Source organism: Schistocerca piceifrons, chromosome 7 (genome assembly GCF_021461385.2).
Source record: "Schistocerca piceifrons isolate TAMUIC-IGC-003096 chromosome 7, iqSchPice1.1, whole genome shotgun sequence".
Taxonomy (NCBI): domain Eukaryota; kingdom Metazoa; phylum Arthropoda; class Insecta; order Orthoptera; family Acrididae; genus Schistocerca; species Schistocerca piceifrons.
In genome coordinates, this window is record NC_060144.1 from 67351351 (window position 1) to 67375214 (window position 23864).

The 23864-nt window shown below is 39.4% G+C and overlaps 1 protein-coding gene across 2 annotated transcripts in view; it reads left to right on the plus strand.

The window, feature by feature from the left end:
• Positions 1 to 12450, plus strand: part of LOC124804957 (protein pygopus) — a 73437-nt gene extending 60987 nt beyond the window's left edge. For both annotated transcript variants that reach the window (XM_047265348.1, XM_047265349.1), the window contains exons 6-7: positions 11246 to 11391; positions 11621 to 12450. In XM_047265348.1, coding sequence (XP_047121304.1) covers positions 11246 to 11391; positions 11621 to 11741 — 267 coding nt within the window. In that variant the 3' untranslated portion in view covers positions 11742 to 12450. The remainder of the gene's footprint in view (positions 1 to 11245; positions 11392 to 11620) is intronic.
• The last annotated feature ends 11414 nt before the right edge of the window (positions 12451 to 23864 follow it).

The window sequence follows — 23864 nt, forward strand, 5'->3', positions numbered from 1 at the left end:
AGAACCAATGTGTGTAGCATGCAGACAGGTTGGTTGCAGGGCTTCAGCTGGCTTCCTCCTAACCAACACATGGCCATCAGTGGCACTAAGCTAGAACCAGCTATCAGCAGAAAACACAACAGACCTCCACTCTGCCCCCCCCCCCCCCCCCCACCCCACCCAGTGAGCTCTGCTTGATACCACTAGTCACACATGGTGATGGTTTGGGGTTAATGAAATGGATGCTGCAGAGTGTCTGGCTTGGAGCTGTCCTTGAAGTAACCAGTTTGTTGCATTGCTGTGGTGCCAACTGCTACTCAATTGCTGATACAGGTGCAGTACAATGTAGCAGAGCCATATGCCAAACATGATGGTCCTGCCTCTTGGTAGTGCCACATGGGCCATGTGTCTTCTTGGGACCGTACATTTTCGTGACTACCACTGCCAGAATTTGTGTGCAGTGGCTACATTCCTGCCAAGTCTTTCTGCAGCATTGCAGAGGGAACATACAGCTTCCTGTTGCCCTGTTACACGACCTTGTTCAAACTCAGTGAGGCGTTGATAACTGCATCATTGTTGCCATAAGTGTATTGTTGACTAACATCAACTCACAGATCCAATCTCAATGCTAACTAACACTTATTCATGACTGGTACAGTGTGTATTTAGAGCAAACCTGATTTCCACCACTCTTATGCAACTGGTGTAAAATTTGAAGAGACATCATATTTTAGATGTAGAAACTTTTGTTTATGTTACACAACTGCTTTTTGGTGTTGCGATATTTTTCCCATCGGTGTATATATAAATGAGAACAAAAACATGGTTCAAGGAGGTTGTATTCTTTTTATTATCTGTGCGATCAGCTAATTTGAACCTCAGGTCATTTCCAAGCGTACAATTGCTGGTACATATGGGGAGTAATATGTAATTGGTGGTATGTGTGGGGGAGGAATATGTCTTACTTTTGTGCATATGTCGTGCAACAAAAGCAATACTGTATTATACATAGTTATGACTGTTAGGTGACACATGCACAAAATGTCATCTCATAGCATCAGATGACATCTTTCTGTTTGTGTTGGATAATAGATGTAACCACTTTCAATATTGTATTGTTTTTGTCCCACATATGGAGGTGAGGTGATAGGAAGTGGTTTTTGGGACTGGCATGTTGTGGTGCTGACAGATTATGCTCTTGAGAGAAAACCATTACAGTAACATACTCCTGAAATCTCGTGATGAAGTTAAGGAGGTTGTTGAGATGAAGCATTGTTTGAAGTTTTCTGTAGGAATGTTTTTGCTGTGTGACACCCAAGCTCGTTTTGCACAGGTCATACGTATGCTGCCTCTTTGGTTATCTAATTTTGTCTCAGCATCATTCAAAATCCAGTTCAGTTGCTCACTTATTTAATTGAATGCACCTACAATAAGGTAACAAAAAATCCATCCTACCCCTTCCTTCAAATGAGATGGTGTTTTGTTCTTCACACTAGGTAGAGTTGAACTCTTCTCAATGTTCATTCTTGCTTCTCATGATTGGTTGGTTTTCACGGTGATTTTATTTTCAGAGATGTAGCAGTAGAAATAATGAATTTCTCCTGTATTATTCTAGTTCAATACTTTATTATTTGAATTAATTGCTCCAGTAAATCAATAATTTGCTTCTGCTTATTGCAGTCTTGCCTGTTTGATCAGTTTTTTCCCCTTTATTATAATATATCCGTAATTTGATTCTTTTTGTATTGATTGTGGTAACCACTATATTTCTCTTACAGTTCTTGTGAAATAAATAGTAACAAAGAGATAGAGGGGCTGCCCAGTACTTAGCTCAGTACAGCCGATAGTCACACAAAACAGAACAGAAAATTTACATTCCTAGCTTTCGGAACTTTGTTCCTTCATCAGGGAGGAGAGATGGGAAAAAAGGGAAGAAGGGAAAGTGGATTCAGTTACTCACAACCCAGGTTATGAAGCAACAGGGAAAGGTAAACAGGTAGGGTAGCAAGGATGGAGGCATGGTTGTCAGAGGGAAGCCAAAGATATTCTACTGTAAGTACTGTGCCAGCTTCAAACCAAAGAGGATGCATACAGAAGTAAAGAGGTATATAGTATTAAGATAAACACAACTATGCAGAATGAAAAGATGCGTGAATAGCTAAAGAGGAGAGGGAAAAAGAAGACTGAAGAGTAAATGGGAGTGAGGTTGGTTAACGTAGGTTCAGTCCAGGGGGTTGCGGGATGAAAGGATGTGTTGGAGTGCAAGTTCCCATCTCCGCAGTTCCGAGGGACTGATGTTGGGTGAGAGAAGCCAAATGGCACGTACATTGTAGCAGGTTCCCAGGTCCCTAGAATTATGTTGGACGGCATGCTCTGCTCCTGGGTATTGAACATCTCCTAGGCGGACAGTTCGTCTGTGCCCGTTCATGCGCTCAGCCAGTTTAGTTGTCGTCATATCGATGTAAAAGGCTGTGCAATGCAGGCATGTCAGCTGATAAATGACGTGTTGTTTCACATGTGGCCCTGCCTTGAATTATGTGTGTTTTACCAGTAGCAGGGCTGGAGTAGGTGGTTGTGGGGGGGATGCATGGGGCAGGTTTTGCAGCGGGGTCGGTTACAGGGGTAGGAACCGCTGGGTAGAGGTGGTGGTCTGAGAATATTGTAGGGTTTGACAAGGATGTTACAGAGGTTAGGGGGGCGACGAAAGGCAACTCTGGGTGGTGTGGGGAGAATATTGTCAAGGGATGATCTCATTTCAGGGCTTGACTTGAGAAAGTCATATCCCTGGCGGAGTAATTTGTTGATGTATTCGAGGCCAGGATAATACTGGGTGACAAGGGGAATGCTTCTGTGTGGTCTGGGGGTAGGAACATTGTTGTTGGACGGGGAGGAATTTATTGCTCGGGAGATCTGTTTGTGGACAAGGTCTGCAGGATAGTTGCGGGAGAGGAAAGCACTGGTCAGGTTATTGGTGTAATTGTTGAGGGATTAGTCACTGAAGCAGATACATTTGCCATGAATACCTAGGCTGTAGGGAAGGGAGCGTTTGATGTGGAATGGATGGCAGCTATCAAAGTGAAGGTACTGTTGTTTCTTTGTGGGTTTGATGTGGACAGAGTTGTGGATGTGAGCTTCAACGAGATGAAGGTCAACATCCAGGAAGGTGGCTTGGGTTTTGGAGAAGGACCAGGTGAAATTCAGATTCGAAAAGGAGTTGAGGTTATGGAGGAAATTAAGGAGTGTTTCTTCACCACGAGTCCAGACCACAAAGATGTCAGCTATAAACCTATACCAGGCCAAGGGAAGCAGCTGTTGGGTCTTCAGGAAAGCCTCCTCCATGCAGCCCATGAAGAGGTTGGCATAGGACGGAACCATCCTGGTTCCCATGGCTGTTCCCCTGATTTGTTTGTAGGTCTGGCCTTCAAAAGTGAAGTAATTGTGGGTGAGGATGAAGTTGGTAAGTGTGATAAGGAACGAGGTTTTTGGAAGATATTCGGGTGGGCGTTGGGAGAGGTAGTATTCAAGGACAGAGAGACCATGGGTATGTGGGATGTTTGTGTAAAGGGATGTAGCACCTATGGTGAGAAGAACAGTTTCAGGTGGGAGGGGAGTGGGAATGGATTTGAGGCGTTCTAGGAAGTGGTTTGTGCCTTTGATGTAGGATGGGAGTCTGCAGGTGATAGGTTGGAGGTGTTGGTCTACCAGAGCTGAGATACGTTTGTTGGGGCTTTGAAGCCTGCCACAATTGGACGGCCAGGATGGTTCTCTTTGTGGATTTTGGGTAATAGGTAGAAGTTTGGGGTACGTGGCTCAGGTGGAGAGAGTAGGTCTATGAAGGCCGTTGTGAGGCCTTGTGAGGGACCTTGGATTTTTAGGATTTTCTGCAGCTCAGTCTGGATGGAGGGAATGGGATCCTGGGTAACAGCTTTGTAGGTTGAGGTGTCGGAGAGTTGACGCAGGCCTTCTGCCACATACTCCACACAGTCAAGTTCCACAGTTGTGGAGCCTTTATCCGCCGGGAGGATGACAATAGAGCAGTCTGTTTTCAGCTCCTTAATGGCACGGGATTCAGCTGGGGTGATGTTGGGGGTTGTCGGGATGTTCTTCAAGAAGGTCTGGGAGGTAACACTGGATGTGAGGAATTCCTGAAATGTCTGCAAGGGATGGTTTCGGGGGAGGGGAGGAGGATCCCTTTGGGAAGGTGGTCGGAACTGTTCTAGACAGGGTTCAACACTGGGTTTAGTATTTGGGGGCTGTGTTTGGGTGACAAAGTGATATTTCCAGTTGAGGTTCCAGGTGAATGAGAGGAGATCTTTAACCAGAGCAGTGTGGTTGAATTTAGGTGTGGGGCTAAAGGTTAAGCCTTTTTATAGAACAGATCTCTCTGGAGGAGAGGGATCTGGATGAGAGGTTTAGAACTGAATTGGAACTGGTGATATGTGGCATTTGACTGTGGTTACAGTTGAGATTTGGTCTGTGTGGGGTATGTGCTGGGATTGGGAGATTGAGTAGGGTGGCTAGGCTAGGTTTGTTGGCTATGAGGGGGGGGGGTTGTTAAAGGTGCTGCTATGGTTGGTGTTTGTGAGGGATAGGGAGAGGGACCCCACTTCTTAGGTGTTGCACTAGCACTGTGGACAGTTTTTTTCAGGTGATGTGTGGCATGGAACTCAAGTTTACAGCTGGCTTCTAGGATGATGATCCTGAGTGTGTTCTCCAAGCAGGGGTGTGAGAGCTGGAGGACTTTGAAGAGAGAGAGGAGCTGTTGGGAGTGGTGGTTACACGAAGTAGTGTAGAGATTCAGGACAAGTTGGGTAAGGGCTACGGATTGAAGGTTCTGGAAGTCCAGGAGAGACTGGTGGAAGGAGGGATTGCACGCAGAGATGGGAACTTTCTGTTCTGTTCTGTTTCGTGTAACTATCGGCTGTACTGAGCTTAGTACTGGCCAGCCCCTCTCTCTGTTAGTATTTGTTTCACATCTGTCTTTGAGATTTTCCATTAATCATTTAGTTCTTGTGAAATATTTTTTTATTATCATTGCCTTATGAGGAGGTTCAAACAAGACATAGTTTTGATTTTTTGCTAGTTTCTCGGGTTTTTACAAAGCTACACAGATTTTCTCACCATGACCTCATCAATGATATGGCAAAGTGGACACATTTACAAATATTCTGAAATATTATGGATCTAAATGGCATCTATCCTAACCATCCTTATTTTTTCAACTTGTACAAAGCCTTTGTATGTGAGCAGTAAAGGTGGTCTTCACAGTAGAGATTGTTTTATGTCGAATTTGATGACTAAATATACTTTTTTGAGAAAAAGTTCTAGCCTTTCCAATTTACCTATATTATGTGCTCAAAAATGGGAAGGCTTAGTCAACATTTTTAGTTCTGTAGTAAGATGGCTGGGCTACATTATTATACCCAGAAATATGAGCTATTATTGTTTAAGATATATGGCTCTCCTCCTTTTAGGAAGTGTTTCTACTTCTCAGAACTAAATTTGTTTCTGTTGTTAGTCTGTAATACTATTTCTATTGTGGAATTCAGTTTATGTAATTGTTCTGCTTTGTAAATGCATATGAGAGAACTCTCAAATAATAATCATCTTCAGTGTTGCAGATGTCATCTTTATTGGTCATACAAATGCAATCTTTATTGGTCCATACAAATGCAATGAATTCATTGCAGAATTCTCAGAAATCGAAAAGAAGGGGAAAATGGAAGTGTAAACTTTTTCCTCCTCTCTCTGCCCATGTCCTCCTCCTACCCCTCTTTCTCCATCTCCTCCTCCTGCCCCGTCCCCCCTCTCTTTGTCCATTTCATTCTCCCCCTCCCCCCCTTCTGTCCAACTCCTCTTCTACCTCTCTCTGACTTTGAGCCTTGTTTATTGTTATTGCAAATGAAAAGTTAATATGGAATCGAAGCTACTTAAAATTAATGGGTAATTGGTTGGGATCACTGGGTATACAGGGTAAAAGACCACTCGAGCTGTGAAAATATTTCGTGTGGTTGTAATTTGTGACTGGGCAGGATTATGAAGTTCCAGATGATTCAGATTCCACGCCTGTTTTCCATAAAACTGACAGCGAGGAAGAAAATAAAACAGTACATCATTGTGTATACAATTTTTGGTTGAAATTATACATGAAGAGAGAGAATATATATTGTAGAAACAATTTGTCTAATGGTTTATGCGCCCCACTACCACTGTTGAAACTGACTGTGAGTAAGAAAACAAATCAGCACATTTTTACAGCACAGTGTAGCATCTTCTTTCTCAGTCAATTTTAACAGAAAACATTTGTATTGCTGTTTAAAAATGGAAAATCCACAATGGGCTCAGCAGCCCGAGACGGTGGTCATGTGTGTGGGTGTTACATGTGTTGCGCGTGTCTGTGCATGCGCGCGCATGCGTATGCGTGAATGTGCGGGCACTCGCTCACTGTTGTGCCTTTCTGCGACTTGCCATTCCACTGTATGGTGAGTAGCAACTATCCTTTCACATAGTTCTTTGCTGTTCAAAAATATATATAGCCTATGCTCATCTGAATGTTATAGAGCATCGTGTAAAACTTTGAAGTAAATCAGTCAAGGACTTCTTGAAATTTTTGGTAACAATGTTAAAAATGGTGTGTCTTTATGTAGTAATATAGATTAAGGCTTTGGAGAAAATATTGTGTGACTGTTACATTGCTCTATAAATATTTCAATGTCTCGCGCCATATAATACCATCTTTTGTAAACCTCTTCAGGAGGCCATTGCAGTTTCAGCATTCCGTTAGCAAAAAATGCTGTGGCAATAAAATATTTTCTTGCATCATGAATACTCCACCCTTAATTACCAGAAATAAAGGTATATATCACTCATCATTTTTACCTATGAAGAGTGAATTTACATGTCGTTTCAGTACTTAACATGTCTAGATAGAGATTTAAGAACTACGTCTCGAACTTCAAATGCATTTAATGGTGTTGAAATAATTTGAACCATAGTTTAATAGTGATACAAAGTAGGCTGAAACTGAAAATAATGAGGGAAAAGGTCTCAAACACAGGACTAGGATGCTAACAAATGGAAGTTGATTTAATGGAAAATGTTTGAAACCATGACTGTCTGGTTGAGGAAGAAAAACGGGCTACAGTTTAACACCTCAAGAGTGAGGTCATTAAAAACAGATCACAATTGTAATAGGATATTCTTGAAGAAGGAAATGAACCCTTCACACTGAGGAACTGTACTGTGGCAGTGGTTTGAAGGGATCTAGGGAAATTACATCAATCTACACAAAAGTTTGTTTGATGGTGAGTAGTTCTCACAACATTTTAAGAGATGTGGAGGAGATCAGTGTGGAAGTAGTTGTTCTTCCAGTAACACAGTCAACACTTATCAGAACCCTAAATGATTATAGCTTGAACAATTCACCAAGATTTGGTGATGTATATTCAGCATTATAAAAACAGTGGGAAATATGAAAACCAAATGATGACAGAATTAAAAAATAAAAGCAGTAGACACACCATCAGATTTCCATAACTGTGTTATGCATGTATGTCAAATGTATGAGCAGATAATTGTCTGATTCGTTGAAATGATCACCTCATATTTGACATTTATAAATTAGTAATCTGAATAATGTAAAGAAATAAAAAAAAATGAAGTTTACTAATTAGATGTTATTCTTCAGACAAGCTAAATGTTTTAGTGAAGGGATTCTGGTCCTTCATTTAGTAATGAAATAGATAATAAAATGACATTATGTAATTCAGAAGGCAGGAAAAATCTGAAGACAGAACAGGCTGGAATCTAGTCCCTGTCTACATCTACAGGGTGTCTGACTTAAGAGCTCTCAGGTACATTTTCTCTAGTGTTTCAGTAGATATTTACAATTTCGGTTTTACTTTGTGTAGCTGGACACAAGCTTTTCATGCGACATGCTGATTTGTTTCCCCGTTACAAACAAAATTATTTTTAAAGTGAAATTTTATGTCCCAATTTGATGTAGCGGTCCCAGATTAGTATAGTCTGATATTCATTTTATCAATATGTATTAACAGGGACAGTTAAATATGAAGAATAACCAGTACTCTAGCAATGGCAGCACTGCCCTGGCCCATGCTGACTGCTGCTGCCAAGTATCCAGCACTACTGAGTTTCTGCTGGATCGCTATTTATTCTTTGTGTTTCACTGTCTCTGTTAATACATATCGATAAAATGAATATCGAACTAACTTGGGGGCATTCTATCGAATGGGCTCGTAAAATTCCAATGTAAAAATAACTTTGTTTTTAATGGCAAGAAAACCAGCACTTCCTGTTGTCACTGATGAGTAGTAATTGTTTGGGCTGACTCCAGCTATGCAATACAAAAACAAAATTGCAAATATGTGCCAAAACATGAGAGAAGATGCACCTTATTACTCTCAGGAGAGACAGCTGGTGTATAACTGCTCCACAGTTCTCACTTCAGTGCTTGTCAGTGGGTGCTTCAAACCACATTTAGCACTTGGGAAAAACAGACACTTCAATCCTTCTGCGGAAGCTCTGACTTCTCATTTTACTACAATGGTAATTTCTCCATATGTGGGTGGGAGTTGACAAAATATTTCCAAATTCAGACGACAAAGTGGGTGACTGAAACTATGTGAAAAGATCTCTTTACAATGAAAAGCACTTTAGCCTTAATGCTTGCCACCCAAATTCGCATATCATATCTATGACACTCTTTCCCCTTTTACATGATAATACCAAAAGAAGCTGCCCTTCTTGGAACTTTTTCAGCGTCCTCTGTCAGTCCGACATGGTAAGGACCATACCATGCAGCAGTACTCCAGAACAAGACTGACATGCATAATGTGTAAGCAGTCCCTATAGTAGATGTGTTACATAGTCTATGAATTGTCCTAATGAAATGCAGTCTTCAGTTTGCCTTCTGTTTCGTGTTTCCAATTTTAATTGTTCTTAACTGTAATCCTTATGTATTGAAAGAACAAATTTAAATCTGTGTGACTTACCATGTAACCAAAATTTAATAGGTATCTTTTAGTACTTGTGTGGAGGACCTATGAGGAGGGGGAAAACATAAAACAAAACAAAACAAAGCAACTGAATTATGTTTCTGGATCTGCTGAAATCCTTTGAGGTGATATGTGGAATAACACATTTAGACTCCCAAGGAGGATTGGGAAGATGTACACAATTTAGTAAGTTACTGGAACTAAGGATCAATGAAAGCCGAAAGTTACATATATGATGCAAATTGTGGAAGTTGAGTTTACTATGTACACTCATTGCTATTTCAATTACAACAAAGTAGCAATGAATGATGTAAAAGAAAATATAAAAATAATTATGCTGTATGTCCTTCTGGGACAAAGTAAGGAAATATTTCTTAACAAAGAATTTTGCTCGCTGTTAAATGAAAAGAAAGCGAAGGGGATGACAGTAATGTAAAGCAAAATTTCAGTTTGCCAAACATCTAACTTCATGACGACACTACAGAAAACGGAAAAACAAATCTGCTTTATAGGTAGCAAAGTTACATATGTGACACACTACAGCGGATTTTATTTTGTGAACTATATGTAATGACTTTTTCAGTGACTTTATAGAAGTGGATTAAACAGTATGAAATTCCTAGGAATTATCAAGATGGCAAAAGGGGTGGTGGGAGGAACAAGCATGAGAGAAGCCATAGGTAAAGCAAGATTCCTCTAATGAAACACATGTACTAGTATCGAATATGGTCATAGGACAAAAATAATATCTAAAGCATATTGAAGCAAAGTGTGGACTATTCGAAAACTGGAGAACTAAAGAGCAATTTTTTTTTTAACTTTGGTAGAGAAGCTCTTTTGGATTAGGATAATGACATTATAAAATCAAAAGAGAAATGAAAACAGCTGTGACACTACCTGCAAGACTCGGATAATTGTTCTACTTGAATGTTTTGATCTACTATATTTAGAAGTCAGTCCACTCATGAACTGAAATTTTTCTAGGGAGTAGTAAACTTGTATCCCTGAGTACCATTTAATGGGAATCACGGGAAGCGTATAAAATTATTGCTTCTTCATCTGAATGGGTAGAGTTTGTCTAGTATATTTAGTTTGAAAGTCATACATTATTCCACATAGCGTTCTATCTCGTATAAATGGTAAGCTTTGTTCTTGTTAATAGTATGTGGTGAGAGTTATCTGTGACAGTAACTATGAAGCACTTCTTAAAAATCTGGATGAACAATTGTTCTGTGAAAAAGCATTTCTGTAGTATGATCCTCACATAGACAGGAAAGATTTTTAATCAAATTCTGATTAACTAACTGTCTTGCATGAGTTGTTTCATTGAAGATGGGCATTACTCACTTTCTGTACATTCAGAAAGTGAGAAGGGGCAAAACAGGAGTTTATTGTTCAACCTGAAGACAGTTAGAAACATTACATGGATTTAACTTCCATAGATGACTACCAACTGTAGTGCACTTCCTATGTGGAAAGTGCTATTTGAATGTGCAGTATTAGACATTTTCGTTAAATACAGTACCACTCTGTTGACTATCTCTAACACTCCCCTCTCCTTTCTCCCTCTCGTGTAACTCAAAATTTTTAATGAAAGAAAGCAAATCTCTCATATTATTTAGAAATATTCATATCTCATTCACAAAATTTATATTCCTGTGATAACTGAAGATATTGTGCATAAAATCTGTTCTTTCATTCCATCCCTTCAATCTTTCCAGCAATAGTGGTAATTTATGAGAGAGGATTTCAGTACTGTAAGAAAAGCAAAATCAGATAAAATAATATACAAATAAATAACTTGATGCTTGTATTTTTTTGTCATTAGCTTAATCATTGGTCATTAATAGTTTGCCTTATCACCCTGTAGTATAATAGGGTAAAACTGCAGTAAGAGGTGTTTCTGTTGTGTGGTGCAAATCATTCACACGGCTTAAGAGCTCCCCTCTCCCCACCTTTCGCCACATGTGCAATATTCTGTAGGCACCCTAGATTCCACATCATCTTGATTAGGTAAGAAGCCAGTGTACTTCGCAAATATTGATCAATTTTTCTTACTACAGTGTCATGCTTTCCTCCTCGTGCTGTAGAGGGGGAAAAGACAGTTACTATTATCATCTTCATCATGTTACAGGACATTGATGTTAACTTATGTAAAGATATATATCCATTCCATGCTTGAAAATGATATATATCTTTGAATTGAAAATTTTTAATCATAATAGTTACATACATGATTGTATTTTCAGGTATATCCTCCAGATCAGCCAATGGTGTTCAATCCCCAGAATCCCAATGCACCTCCTATTTATCCCTGTGGAACATGCCACAAGGAAGTCCATGACAACGACCAAGCAATTTTGTGTGAATCGGGTTGTAACTTCTGGTTTCATAGGTAAGTGACTGATTCAACATTTTTATAACTTGGAAAACTCTTACCAATAGCACATTGAAGCTTAACTGTGACCATCTCTTACAATTAACTTAATGCCAGTGACCACCCTGCTTCCAAACAAGACAGTAGTATAAAGTCTTTATGAATGAGGAAGAGAAATAAATATTGTTAGAGCTATATTTTGGACTGGGACTATATTTTGTGATTATATCTTGTCTGTACTTCGCAGGGTTTGCACAGGTTTGACTGAAACTGCCTACCAACTCCTGACAGCAGAAGTTTATGCTGAGTGGGTTTGTGACAAGTGCTTAACTTCCAAAAACATACCACTAGTGAAATTCAAACCATAACAGACATCAGCAACAATTTGAGTTTCCTGCCTGCAAATGCTATTTGCCACCTAGGTTCTTTTTTGTTTTAAAAAAAGTTTGAATGAGAGTGTGCATTGTGCTCTGTATGGTTGAAAAACTATTGAAGACACAAAAGTAATTGTAATCCATTCATTCTTTCCCTTTATGTCTGTGACTTTTGAATATATTTTCCTGTTAATACTTAACAAACAGTGCTTTTGACAAGTGTGTTGTTTTTATTTCTTAGCTTTTAGGCAGCTAACAAGTTTTTTACTAAGTGACAACACAATCAAATTGGTGACTATTTGTATGTATAATGAAATTGTGTTCACGTTACATTACACTTTGTTTTGCAGAATTGGTAAAAATACTTGACTGTTTTGATATATATATTTTGAGATAATTTTTGTACATACAATGATGAATGGTTGGACTCTTTGTGAAATAAGGTTTGTTTCTTCTTCCTATGTAAGATAAATGAGTGGAAGAGTCTCCTTGAAAATGAGGTCACAGAGAAAGTTTTAAGTTTGTAACTTGGTCAATACTAAGCAGCGTATAATTCTGTATGATCTTGTATAAAATTATGAAAATATCATCATACTTAAAAACATTTACCTGAGTATGTGAAACTGAAATGAAAGAAGTGCATAGTTTATTTTTTATCATGTGAATAAAATATATTAGCAATAAATTTGTTATACTTTAAAAATGGTTTTATTGCCTTTTTTGTTGCATGTAAACAAATCAGGTACTATCCAAAACAGGAAATTTTCTCATTATTTCTTGAACAGCTTTATTAAATTTAACACTTCATTCCATGTGAACAAAAACACAAGACTTCGCCATTCCTGTACCAACTTTGTGTTTTTGCAGCTGAAGGTAATGGAATGAGTCAAAGACAGATGGAACTTTACGTCATTCAGTCATTGATGTTGGTGGTGCTCTCTTTTCTCAAGTTCCTGTAATCTGAATGTATTAGTCAGACAACGAACTGCCTGAGTCTTTGTTGAACGGATATCTCCTTCTTTTCCATTTTCCTCCGCATAGACATTTTGTGATATCTGTGGCCGATTGAGAATTGGAACGTTGTTGCAAGTCACTTTCAGACCTGTAAACATTAATAACTGCTAGAAACAAAAATGTAAAAATTGAGAGTAGAATGTGTTAAAATGTGAAGAAGGCTGACCCTAGTAAGGAACTGTAATTAAACTATAATGAAAATTCAGAACAGGTAATAATTAAGTTGGAAGACTCTTGCCACGTTCTGAGAAATGAGGAGTGAGATAAAAGTGACAGTAGTAAAAATACAGTCATTTACTGTTTCATGAATAAATGCTGATTCATACTACTTGACAGCCCATAGAAAATATCCAAAGTAAATCAAAATAAATTAAAGGCAGAATAACTTTTGTTGGCAGATTGTAGTGATTGACAGGAAAAAGGTAACTGAAACACGCTTTTGAATCCAGCCCGCAAAAGAAGAGAAAATAACTTGACAAAAAAGGAATGTTAGGGAGTAAGGGAAATCATTCAGGACCCTCAGTTACTGTTAATCTTTTCCTTGTCTCATTCAGATGTTTTTCTGTTCCTTGATGATGATCTAAAACTGCAGACAGTAAAAGAATGAACAGTAAGTCCCGGGTTTGTTAAATGATCAACAATAAAAGTTAAATGTGCACCCCAAAGCACATGCAACAGACAGATGTGGTAGAATGACACTAACCATTCGTATAAAGACAGCTTGTACAATTGGCTGATATGCCAAAATCAGTTGGTAAGTTTCATAATATCACCCTTCCTGTTAGGGCTACTCTTGCTGGACAAGGCATGATTTATTTGAAAAGGAAGTTGCAAATATTTCATGATCAAGATATACAGGGTGGTCCATTGATTGTGACCGGGCCAAATATCTCACAAAATAAGCGTCAAATGAAAAAACTACAAAGAACGAAACTTGTCTAGCTTGAGGGGGGAAACCAGATAGTGCTATGGTTGGCCCACTAGATGGCGCTGCCATAGCTCAAAAGGATATCAACTTCATTTTTTAAAAAAATAGGAACCCCCATTTTTTATTGCATGTTTGAGTAGTATGTAAAGAAATATTAATGTTTTAGTTGGACCACTTTTTTCGCTTTGTGATAGACGGTGCTGTAATAATCACAAACATATGGCTCTCAATTTTGGACGAACAGTTGGTAACAGGTAGGTTTTTTAAACTAAAATACAGAACATAGGTACGTTTGAATAATTCATTTTGGTTGTTCCAATGTGATACATGTACCTTTGTGAACTTATCATTTCTGAGAATGCATGCTGTTACAGCGTGATTACCTGTAAATACCACATTAATGCAATAAATGCTCAAAATGATGTCCGTCAACCTCAGTGCATTTGATAATACGTGTAACGACATTCCTCTCAACAGCGAGTAGTTCGCCTTCCGTAATGTTCGCACATGCATTGACAATGCGCTGACGCATGTTGTCAGCCGTTGTCAGTGGATCACGATAGCAAATATCCTTCAACTTTCCCAACCGAAAGAAATCCGGGGGCGTCAGATCCTGTGAACGTGTTGGCCATCGTATGGTGCTTCGATGACCAATCAACCTGTCATGAAATATGCTATTCAGTACTGCTTCAACCGCATGCCAGCTATGTGCCGGACATCCATCATGTTGGAAGTACATCGCCATTCTGTCATGCAGTGAAACATCTTGTAGTAACATTGGTAGAACATTACATAGGAAATCAGCATGCATTGCACCATTTAGATTGCCATCGATAAAATGGGGGCCAATTATCCTTCCTCCCATAATGCCGCACCATACATTAACCCGCCAAGGTCACTACTTGTCGCAGCCACCGTGGATTTTCCGTTGCCCAATAGTGCGTATTATGTCAGTTTACTTTACCGCTGTTGGTGAATGACGCTTTGTCGCTAAATGGAACGCGTGCAAAAAATCTGTCATTGTCCTGTAATTTCTCTTGTGCCCAGTGACAGAACTGAACACGACGTTCAAAGTCATCGTCATGCAATTCCAGCAAAGTCATCGTCATGCAATTCTAGGTGCGTAGAAATATGGTACGGGTGCAATCGATGTTGATGTAGCATTCTCAACACCGACGTTTTTGAGATTCCCGAGTCTCGCGCAATTTGTCTGCTACTGATGTGCGGATTAGCTGCGACAGCAGCTAAAACACCTACTTCATCATTTGTTGCAGGACATGGTTGACATTTCTCATGTGGCTGAACACTTCCTGTTTCTCTTAAATAAAGTAACTATCTGGCGAACGGTCCGGACACTTGGATGATGTCGTCCAGGATACCGTGCAGCATACATACCACACGCCCATTGGGCATTTTGATCACAATAGCCATACATCAACACAATATCGACCTTTTCCGCAATTGGTAAACGGTCCATTTTAACACGGGTAATGTATCACGAAGCAAATGTTAAGTGATACCACGTACTTATACGTTTGTGACTATTACAATGCCATCTATCACAAAGTGGAAAAAGTGGTCCAACTAAAACATTCATATTTGTTTACGTACTACACGAATATGTAATAAAAAATGGGGGTTCCTATTTTTAAAAAATGCAGTTGATATCTTTTTGACCTATGGCAGCGCCATCTAGCGGGCCAACCATAGCGCTATCTGATTTCCCCCTTTTAGCTACACAAGTTTCGTTCTTTGTAGTTTTTTTCGTTTGACACTTATTTCGTGAGATACTTGGCCCGTTCACTATCGATGGACCACCCTGTATAATAATTAATTTGCATCTTATGGTGTGGCTTTTTGCAATATTGATGGTTTAATTCATTTATAGATAAGACAGTGTAGTGCTCCAAATCTAGGGATGGGAATGAGTGCTTACTTCGAATCTCAAAAATTTCTGAACAATATTCATAAAGTGTCCCCTCTTGCTGTTCTCAAAAAGATGAGCATGCTTTGATGTCTTTCTCAAACCAGGCAATATGCTGGATGCTATATGAAAGTTAAGTATTTGTGGGTAATGTACATAGAGCCTAGTAGGGTTGCAGCACCACTGCACGAATGAGGAAACATTGCCAACATTTCAGTCAAGCGTGATCATTCAGTTGGTGCAGAAAAGACCTGTACACCAGTTTTTATGTACTTTTGATGCTTACAATGCCACAATTACGACCCTGGCTTTGTTTAAAGTATGTGTTACAGGAAGCAAAATCGGAACCCGTTCCACAACATATCTCTTGTAGACAAAGGATATCTCCCTCCTTAAGTTATTGATATTGGAACTGTTCATGTAGATAACATACCTACTTGGAACTTGTTCAAAATGTGAGGTAACTGTTATTTAGACAGATTTTGCAGTCAAATTTTAAGTTTTTCCAACTCTGTTTCTTGAAGCAACTATCTTTTTTAACCAAATGTATCATTCACTTTATCTTTCTGTTAATATTCAGTTATTAATAGATTTATTCATGTTAACTCTTATTCCATTTTATCAAGTTACAGTAAAATTCTAAGGTGTGTTGTGCTGAGGACAATGTAATACTCCAAACTAAAGCTTTGTGAAAGCTTCCAACTGCTGGGAATCTGAAATTTCATATATTTTTTTTTCAAATATGTTTGACAATAAATTCTGTCAGTAATTCAAGATTTTTATATTCTATAGCTTGACATATAGCACTAGCCATGGCTGCAGCTGGTGGCCAATAGTAGCATCTTTCACCGTTTGTGAACTCCAATCTCATCATTGTTCTGAAAGAAATTCTGTGTTGAATCACTTGTCAATAACATGCCTTATGTGGGCAATTGGGGGGATGTTGAAGTGGTTTCAAGCCCCTCTCTCTACACATCAGAATGCATTTGTACGAGAAAAGTTTGTAATTTACGTTAAAGTGAAACTTCATAAATCCATACCTCCTGTGGTCTACAACTATGCCAGTGAGCAGGACCAAAAGAACATTTCCTGCAGGCAGTGTTCAAACAAAATGCAACAGCGTTACGTAATATTTGGTTTAATTCAATCCTTTAACCAACTAAATGAGTACTGCTGTATTCATGAGTACTGCTGTATTCTTACATTACACCCTGCACCGATGTCCTAACTTTCTAAAATCTTTTGTTTTACATTCACAGTAGAATAGATAGCCTGGAACAAGAGCAATGCATAATTTTTGTTAACATGATTTCGTGGTAACAGCAAACATGCTTTTGCATTTTAATGCACATTTGTCCAAGCAGGCATGTTAGTCATTTATCAGTATTACTGATCTGTAATACAGTTTTTCAACCAGCCAAATGAATTCTCTCTCTCTCTCTCTATCTATCTCTCTCTCTCTCTATCTATCTCTCTCTCTCTCTCTCTCTCTCTCTCTCTCTACATTAATGCTTTGTAATTTTAAAAATTTTCAAGACAATACTGTTACACAATAATTTCAGAATTGTATCTTCTTGTTGGTGTATTTATATTGTCAACTTTACTTCCAATGATTTACATGTCTTCCTGTTATTGCTATTTGGTCCTCTTTGTGCTACATTAATACAATCAACTACTCTCTGTTCAATTTTTCTCTTGTGGAATAATGCTCACATTGTTCAGAATAATGCTTAAAAAGTAACATGACTGTTCAGGTTATTTCAGATGGTGGGTGCCTCACAGTACTGTACTAGCACTGGCTGAGTATATTATCTGCTGAACAACTTTACATCCATATGAAGAGTGTCCACAATATCCCATACAAAAATATGTCTCTCTCTCGTATTCAGTTTATTCACTCATTGGACATTCTTGTCTCTTGTAGTAGGTCAAGATGACCCGTGTGAAACCAGTCTACAATAACAGCATTTCTACCCTTAAAATGTTTTATCCATCACTTTATTCCACTTAAAACTATCTACCACTCACCATACTCAACAACTGAAGTTAAATATATGCCTTACGAACTTCCTCCTTTAAAATTGATTGTCATTGCAGTGGTGAAATTGAAAGTATCTGTTGGTTGCTTTCTTGCAATGCAGACTATACAGCTGTTTAATGTGTATCGAGCTCAAGCATAACTTGACAAGCTGAGAAAGCTCAGCAGCAGTCGCACATGATCGGGGAGCAAAATGTTGGTCATAACATCTGACATGACTGGCATATTTTAAAAATTTATGTATGGAATAACAGGTACTTTGCAGTCAGTAAAAATACTTGGAAACAGAAATTTTTCAATAAAGACCCTCGCACATTAGGCCACCAAATTTCAAAATGAAAAACGTTAGGAAATATCCAGCCAACAACATTCTTAATTGTGCTACACTTGTTTGTATGGGACAAGTTAATGTTACAAAGAGAACTTATTATTACATAGGAAATACTTGCTAATGTTCTGCAATATTATATTTATTTGGTCATGAACTACCAAACTGGCTTTGAGCTACTTTGCTCATCATGTGACAACTGAAAGTGCAAACAGAGTTAAAATGAAATGAGACATAGATAATTTAACACAGACTGTTTACATTTGTGATGGATGACAGTGAGCCGATGTAGCGGCACTGAAAGTAAAGGTGTTCTAATGAAGGGAAATACAGTTGTGTTTCTGACAACTCTAATTTAGTCTGTTTTCCTTTTTTGTGAATGTAAATTATTTGATTAGATATTCTCATTATCTCAGTTACGTTATAAATGTCAATAATTGGTAAAGCAGTTTAGCATTCTGCATTAACTTCAGTGGTGATCCCCGTTTTATGATCATAAAGTGTATATGTGTAAATCAAGTCGGCAATCGAAGACAAGAATTTATAGACAGTTAAAAGATACTAGGAAGAAGGAAAGAGTAACATACAAGCCGCCCCAGTCAAAATTTCATCTGCATCACTCACATCAGGTTTCGATCTCACATAGGTTTGATCTTTTCATCCGCATCAGTCCATATTAGGGTTGGATCACACATAGGTTTAATCTTGCAAGTGGCCCTGCGTTTACTGCCGATTTTAGGCCACAGAATCCAAAAAACACAACTGATAGCATTTTTTTTTTTTCTGTAGTGGAATAATGAGCAATAAAACAAAGTTCACATATGTGATTAGCCAACTTGATCAAAACTTTGATCTATGATGCAAGATATCAAGGTCGCTCCATCCACCTTCCAGTTGTTATGAACACTTGAAGTAGCACTGATACAATGGGTTCCAGATAGAATAGTAAAACTACTGCAGGCTACCATAGAGCACCATAAGTAAGCATAGACTAAGGTAGTTTTTCTAGTAGCTTTAGTCAATTAAGGTCATTGCCACATTACATTACCTATACATTAGTTGCATAGCATACCTACTGGGTACCTCATAACTATTACTTTCTTTACATATTATTGTAAAGAAACTGAAAAGGTATATCAAACATTGCTTCAATACTTTGTTTGACTTGATATAAAACATGTTTGTGTTATTCATACACAACTTTTGCATTTATCAATAATAGCAAGAAACTCTTGCCTTTGGTCATGATGCACGTACTTTTAATGACTGTGCATATAAACTATACTTGCATCAACTAATTCTTATTATTCACAAAAGGAAATGTATATTCTGTAAGGATATAAAGTACGCAATAGACAAACATTGAATGATGTGCAGTTCAAATTGCATGAAGAAAGGAGGAAGGGGGGGGGGGGGGGGGGGAGAGAAGGTTGTCAGCTCCCGATTCTATCTTAACATTTATTTATGTTTCTTTCCCTACCAATACTACCAGTAATCCTGCCATTTACTCTGTCATTTATCTACTGCACCAAAACTACCGAACTGTAGTTTTGCTAGAGCGCATCTCTGGTTCCAGATCAGTGGAACAACAAATTCTCCAGTAGTTATTTCTTTATGATTCCCAAGGAGCAAGAAGTGTCAGTGGAAAGTTACTGTAGCATATATATCAGAGCCAATAACAGGAGCAGATTTCAGTTTGCTACTCAACATCAAGAAAGGTTTTTTAAATTAATGTAGAGTTAGGAGTGTATGGCCTCTATCGTGGCGGGTAAGCTGACTGTGATAGGTCAGGGTATATGGGAGGGTGTGGCTTCATTAGGCTGGTGGCTGGTGTCAGGCAGCGGACTGTCATGGAAATAATTCTGTTTAAATTAGTCCTTTATTTCATAACAGTGGAGGAGCTGGAAAGGGACTGTGAAAATTTGTACCATGTATCAATACTTGCCATGGCAAATTGAATTATTATATAGAGTTGGGCTCTATTAATGCTGATTCCTGTTGCTGCAATGGGATAAAATGACAACAAGCGTTGCCCATTCAGTTTAGCTACATGTTGCAGTTCCACTGTTAGTTTCTCGTGAACTTTCCATTGGCCAACCATGAATTGTTCTGGGGGTAACAATGTGGGAGACAACTTCCCACGTACTATATGGCGGATGACCTGTAATGTTGTTACCTTCATCTAGCATCCTCTAGCCATTCTAGTATTGTAACAGATGTAGGTAGGTCTGTATCACATTCAGATCTTGATTCACCATGCTCATGGTTGCTTTCACACACCCCATCAGTTTTGTTGTTAGTTCTTGCAACATTCAAGTGTTATTCAGCATGGCTTCTTTCAAGTTTCTCAGTTGTGTCGTATGCCACTTAGTTATAGCTTTGTTCCTGTTGGCTGTTCCCATTCTCGAATATCATCAGTATCTCTGGTCCCGAATACCTTCAGCAGCCTACTGACGTGCATCCAGCCATCCTCTCTTTCAATGTAGCAATATCTCCTCCAGCCTCTGTACCTCATTCCTTACTTCCCACACGTTGTATGTCAACTTCAGTGCCAAAGATGACAGGTTAGGATGACATCCTCCTGTCTGGAGAACAGTAACCCTCACTCCAGTTGCTGGTTCTGCAATGTTTCTGCCACTTCCTCACTGAAAAAGTGTAGCACTGCCGGAATTATGACATATGTCATTGTTGTCCTTGTTTGTAACGCCACCTGGGGAAAGCAAGCCACAACACTATCCCCCCCACTCTTGAAAATTCTGGATGCTCATGACGTATTACCCACCATGAATGATATAAATCCTCCTGTTATGCCAAAACATCCGTGTCTTACCCAGTTCCATACACAATCACTTACCATCCTTATTACTATTACAAAGTACATCACAAAAAATCTGCCTGTAATAATGAACAGTAAAACAGCAAAACAAGAAAAATGAACAAACATAATGTTCCACAAGGTTTGCCATGGAACCTTTATTTCCTACATAATTAACCATAAAAAAGGCACATGTAACTATCTACTTCCTTGATCTCAGTGTGTAAGATGTCTCGAGCATGAGTTTCTATATCCTTATTCCCTTTTTGCCCCTCTACCTTCTACCCATGTAGCGGTGCTGGTACCTGTGGTAAAGTATCCAGCGTGCATTCAAAAATCGAGTGCACTTCATGTGGACAATAGTAGTCGGTGTTGGCAATTGCAATTTAACATTTACTGATTGTGTAATTTGCACAACTTCTTGCCGCCCCTGACATAGCATAATAAATTTATTCCTCGTACCCATGGATGTATGTAGGCAAGTTGACATCACCCACTCACCCACTGGCCAACCTTATACACTCGAAACTTACCACTATACTGTTCCATTTTCTCCTGATGTTCACACATCCTTTAATGTTCTAGCAAAGATCCATACAGTTCTTCCTGTTTTTTTCCTACCTTTGGCTAAATAATGTCAAACAGTAGTACCTCCTTTCCTTACATTATCTTGTATGGCAAGAGACCAGTGCTGTCATGCACATTTGAATCGCATACAGCCACAAATTATTTCCAGTAAATATCCCATTCATTATAGTGACTCGTGATGTAAAAGCTCAGCATCTTCCCAAACTTTTAATGAATGTGTTTAATCATCTTCTTAGTCTGCATGTGCGATGGAATAGTTCTTAAGTTTCCAGACACATGTGACATGGTTATTTAATTCTCTCTCATTGAAGTTGGTGCCCTGATCCATGACTGTCACTTCCAGGATGTGGAACTTAAACAACCAAACAACTCTAGGTAGGAATATCAACAATGTAGGGAAATACAGATTGCTGCTTACATAAAGAAGATACAGTAAGTTGCAGACAGGCACAATTAAAAGACACTTACATTAAGCTTCTGGCCACAGCCTCCATCAGCAAAAGAGAAACAAACTCCATTCATAAACACAACCATGCACATCTTATGCACACATGACCATCAACTCCAGCATCTTGGGCCAGAATGCAACTATCACATGGGATGCAAACAGCAATCTGGAGAGCGCAGGGAAGGGGAAGGGATAGTAGCGTACAGGTGGGGACAGAGGCGAACACTGGTGGACTGTGCAGGGACTAGAATGCCAATAAGTGCAGTGTTGTGAGGTTGTGGGGCAGTTAGGTGGGGAAAAAAGGTGCAAAAAAGGAAAGGAATGGAGAAAGACGAGCAGGTGTATTGCCAGGGGGCGGCAAATAAACAGAGAAGGAGATGAGAATGGGGAGGAGATGATAGGACAGAGAGGATGGAAACTGCTGAGTGGAAGGTGTGGGGACAGTATGTTACCGTAGGTTGAGGCCGGGATTATTACTATGTGCAGTTCAGAAAAGCTGGTGGTGGAGGGAAGGATCCAGATGGCTTGCTTAGCGAAGCAGCCATTGAAATAAAGTGTTATATTTAGCTGCTTGTAGTGGTCTACTTTCTCCTTTTGGCCACAGTTTGGCAGTGGCCGCTCATCCTGGGGGACATTTGGTTGGTAGTCTCTTATATACAGGGTGTTACAAAAAGGTACGGCCAAACTTTTAGGAAACATTCCTCACACACAAAGAAAGAAAATATGTTATGTGGACATGTGTCCGGAAATGCTTACTTTCCATGTTGGAGCCCAATTTATTACTTCTCTTCAAATCACATTAATCATGGAATGGAAACACACAGCAACAGAACGTACAAGCATGACTTCAAACACTTTGTTACAGGAAATGTTCAAAATGTCCTCCGTTAGCGAGGATACATGCATCCACCCTCCGTCGCATCGAATCCCTGATTCGCTGATGCAGCCCTGGAGAATGGCGTATTGTATCACAGCCGTCCACAATATGAGCACAAACAGTCTCTACATTTGGTACCGGGGTTGCGTAGACAAGAGCTTTCAAATGCCCCCATAAATGAAAGTCAAGAGGGTTGAGGTCAGGAGAGCGTGGAGGCCATGGAATTTGTCCGCCTCTACCAATCCATCGGTCACCGAATCTGTTGTTGAGAAGCGTACGAACACTCCGACTGAAACGTGCAGGAGCACCATTGTGCATGAACCACGTGTTGTGTCGTACTTGTAAAGGCACATGCTCTAGCAGCACAGGTAGAGTATCCCGTGTGAAATCATGATAACGTGCTCCATTGAGTGTAGGTGGAAGAACATGGGGCCCAATCAAGACATCACCAACAATGCCTGCCCAAACGTTCACAGAAAATCTGTATTGATGACGTGATTGCACAATTGCGTGCGGATTCTCGTCAGCCCACACATGTTGATTGTGAAAATTTACAATTTGATCACGTTGGAATGAAGCCTTATCCGTAAAGAGAACATTTGCACTGAAATGAGGATTGACACATTGTTGGATGAACCATTCACAGAAGTGGAGGCCAATCAGCTGCTTATAGTGCCTGCACACGCTGTACATGGTACGGAAACAACTGGTTCTCCCGTAGCACTCTCCATACAGTGACGTGGTCAATGTTACCTTGTACAGCAGCAACTTCTCTGACGCTGACATTAGGGTTATCGTCAACTGCATGAAGAATTGCCTCATCCATTGCAGGTGTCCTTGTCGTTCTAGGTCTTCCCTAGTCGCGAGTCATAGGCTGGAATGTTCCGTGCTCCCTAAGACGCCGATCAATTGCTTCGAACGTCTTCCTGTCGGGACACCTTCATTTTGGAAATCTGTCTTGATACGAACGTACCGCGCCACGGCTATTGCCCCGTGCTAATCCATACGTCAAATGGGCATCTGCCAACTCCACATTTGTAAGCATTGCACTGACTGCAAAACCACGTTCGTGATGAACACTAACCTGTTGATGCTACGTACTGATGTGCTTGATGCTAGTACTGTAGAGCAATGAGTCGCATGTCAACACAAGCACC